This window comes from Haematobia irritans, chromosome 5 (genome assembly GCF_050003625.1).
Source record: "Haematobia irritans isolate KBUSLIRL chromosome 5, ASM5000362v1, whole genome shotgun sequence".
NCBI classification, from domain to species: domain Eukaryota; kingdom Metazoa; phylum Arthropoda; class Insecta; order Diptera; family Muscidae; genus Haematobia; species Haematobia irritans.
The window spans coordinates 126,285,560-126,288,191 of record NC_134401.1 but is presented as its reverse complement, the minus strand read 5'-3'; the positions used below and the strand labels follow the sequence as shown (position 1 = coordinate 126,288,191).

At 34.0% G+C, this 2,632-nt stretch overlaps 1 protein-coding gene across 1 annotated transcript; it reads right to left on the bottom strand.

Moving 5' to 3' along the window:
• Positions 1–206: 206 nt before the first annotated feature.
• On the bottom strand, positions 207–1,007 carry LOC142240040 (protein G12-like). The gene is made up of 2 exons (XM_075311761.1): positions 465–1,007; positions 207–311 (listed from the first exon to the last, which is right to left on the bottom strand). Exons 1-2 carry the CDS (start codon positions 1,005–1,007, stop codon positions 207–209), a joined length of 648 nt encoding a protein of 215 aa, XP_075167876.1.
• Between the last annotated feature and the right edge of the window lie 1,625 nt (positions 1,008–2,632).

The following is a 2,632-nucleotide window of genomic DNA, read 5'->3' as shown; positions in this document are numbered from 1 at the left end:
ATATAAAACATCTGGAAAATGTTTAATATTTGTGTGACCTTTTCAAAAGCTTATTTTGTTACTTTACGAAATCCATCTACTGGTTTTTAATAATAACATATCTATTGAAATTAATTTGGCAGTAAAACACACAACTATCAATAAATTTGTATATTTTAATAAATATTTTCTTAGATAATACTTAAACACATTTCTTCATTATAAACTTAAGGACCCCATGATATTATTTCATAGACCATCTCCACCAGACTATTCACATCAATATAGTTTCTTTTCAACTCCGTCCAGAATACAGCCAGATTGGGGGAGCCCTGTAATAATATTCAAAAAAAAAACTCATATATAAATGACTTGAAACAAAAAATTGAAGAAAATCCAAAAGAAAAGAAATGCAAATGCACTTAAGTCTTGCCAAAGGCAATTGAAGTTATTTGCCACCATTTCCATTTACCGGTTTATCATACCTGAACTCTAGCTACCAACTGCCTGAATTCCTGCTGTTGCACTACATGGTAGAGTCGTGCAAAATCACCGCCCTCCCTTACTTTACGCGCCATTAAACCGGAAAAACGTGCACGTGGCAATGCCTGCATAACTTCCCGCATAAACGACTCCAAATTCCTTTGCATCATCATGGTGACGGGTACTTGGGATGGTATGCGGAATTCGCGCAATTGATTTGGTAATTTATCAATGACGCCCGTCACATCCTTTAATGCTTCCACTGATACGCCATGCGTTTGCAAATACCCAACTAAGTCAAGAAATTCCCGTGTGTTGCGTATGCGTCGCCATGTCTGTGAGAATCTGGAGCTTCGTAAATATTTGAGAGCAATGCGAAATTGGTTATCAACAATGAAATGACGAGCTGCAATGTAACCGATGCGGTCACGGGGAACCAAAGCGACAAATTCACGGAAATCAGATGCGAGATCAGCTTGTGAGTTAGCAATGCAAATGCTAGCTATCACCGAGAAAGTGATGGCAAGTATGTGAATGAATTTCATAGTTTCTTTTTAGACTCAATGTGTGGCTACCGATGTTGGTCAATTACGATGAAAACTAAGAGGCATTAAGTTAAGAGTAAAGGTTTTTATATGTCTGTCTTCTAGATTTGGCAATTACAAAAAACTACTATCCAAACTTATAATAAAAAGGCAATAATTGATTACTCAAATATAATTGATTACTCAAATATAAGAGCATAATGAGATATACAAATTAGATGATGATTAAATGATTATCATCATATAAGTGTTAGTGTAAATAGTTAATTTCACTATCACTTACACTTTCGCTTTTCAACATCTCTACCATAAAATGAATGTTATGCCGAATGTTTTATTCGATTTGTTACATATAAGACTTCAATAAAGTATACAAATTTTAAAGGTATCGCGAAATTTCTACACGAACGTTTTATTTAAAATTTGAATTATTAAGTTAACCAGATTTACTCGGAACCAAAATTTACTCGGAAGCTACGAATTTTCATGACCGCATTGCCCTTTATTGCGTATCTTAGAGTTGATTTATCTATGTTGTCAATTTTTGATTTTAGATTAGTAAATAATTTTTGTAGTGTGTTATTAGTTTTCGGTGCTATTGCGAATTTATTCTTGTCAATTAAGTTGGCATTACTGAATCTTTCGTGTAATTTTGGAATGAATACGACAAATTTGTAAAAAAAATAGTGTTTGATTCTCTTTAGCGGGTTGTACTGTGTACTGTTGTTGATCAGTGTATCAATTATAGATGGAGGGAATCTGGGTTGCTGGAGTATTTCCTTAATTTTTTTTAAGTTTGGCTTGCTTATATTTGATATTGTGTTCACAAAATTGTGGGCAGTATTTTGCATAATTATCGTAGGATGGCTGGAGTAGAAATGTACCAATCTGCCGGAAGACGTGGGCGTTTGGTACCATGGTTTTCATTTTGTCACCATCTCCGATAATTAGAATGTCCAGATACGGGATTTGTCGAAGTTTTCCATATTCCAATGTGAATTTTATGCAAAGGTTAAAGTTATTTATTCAAGAGGTTGTTTATTCCAAATGTTTTTACAATCCCAAAAAGGTCGTGAAGGTACCTAGTAAGAATCTTAGGCCTAATATCACAGTTTGCCATACATTCATACAATAGCTCTTCCATTATAATGTTGGCTACTATCGGCAATGCTGAAGATTGCATTGGTCAACCTTTTCTTTGTTGGTAAAAACTATTTTTATATTGTTGTCAGAATTTTAATATCTTTTGTTCGGAATCATGGTTATTTTCTTCTATTACTTTTAACGCTAAGTGCACGGGTATTCTCGGAAACAAAGACAACAAGTATATACGGCCGTAAGTTCGGCCAGGCCGAATCTTATGTACCCTCCACCATGGATTGCGTAGAAACTTCTACTACAGGCTGTCACCCACAATCGAATTACTTGGTTTGCGGTAACACTTGCCGATGGTAAGGTATCTTAAAACTTCGTAACACCGTCTTCTCAAAAAAAAGGCCGATTAAGTATGTATATAATTCAGTTTGACAAAATTTTCTACAGAAATAAAATTTTGACAAAATTTTCTACAGAAATAAAATTTTGACAAAATTTTCTATAGAAATAAAATTTTGACAAAATTTTCT

Coding starts and splice junctions, on each gene's coding strand:
- LOC142240040 (XM_075311761.1), bottom strand. CDS start 1,007: ATGAAATTCATTCACATACTTGCCATCACTTTCTCGGTGATAGCTAGC. Junction 312..464: donor AGTTGGTAGCTAGAGTTCAG/GTATGATAAACC, acceptor ATATTATTACAG/GGCTCCCCCAATCTGGCTGT.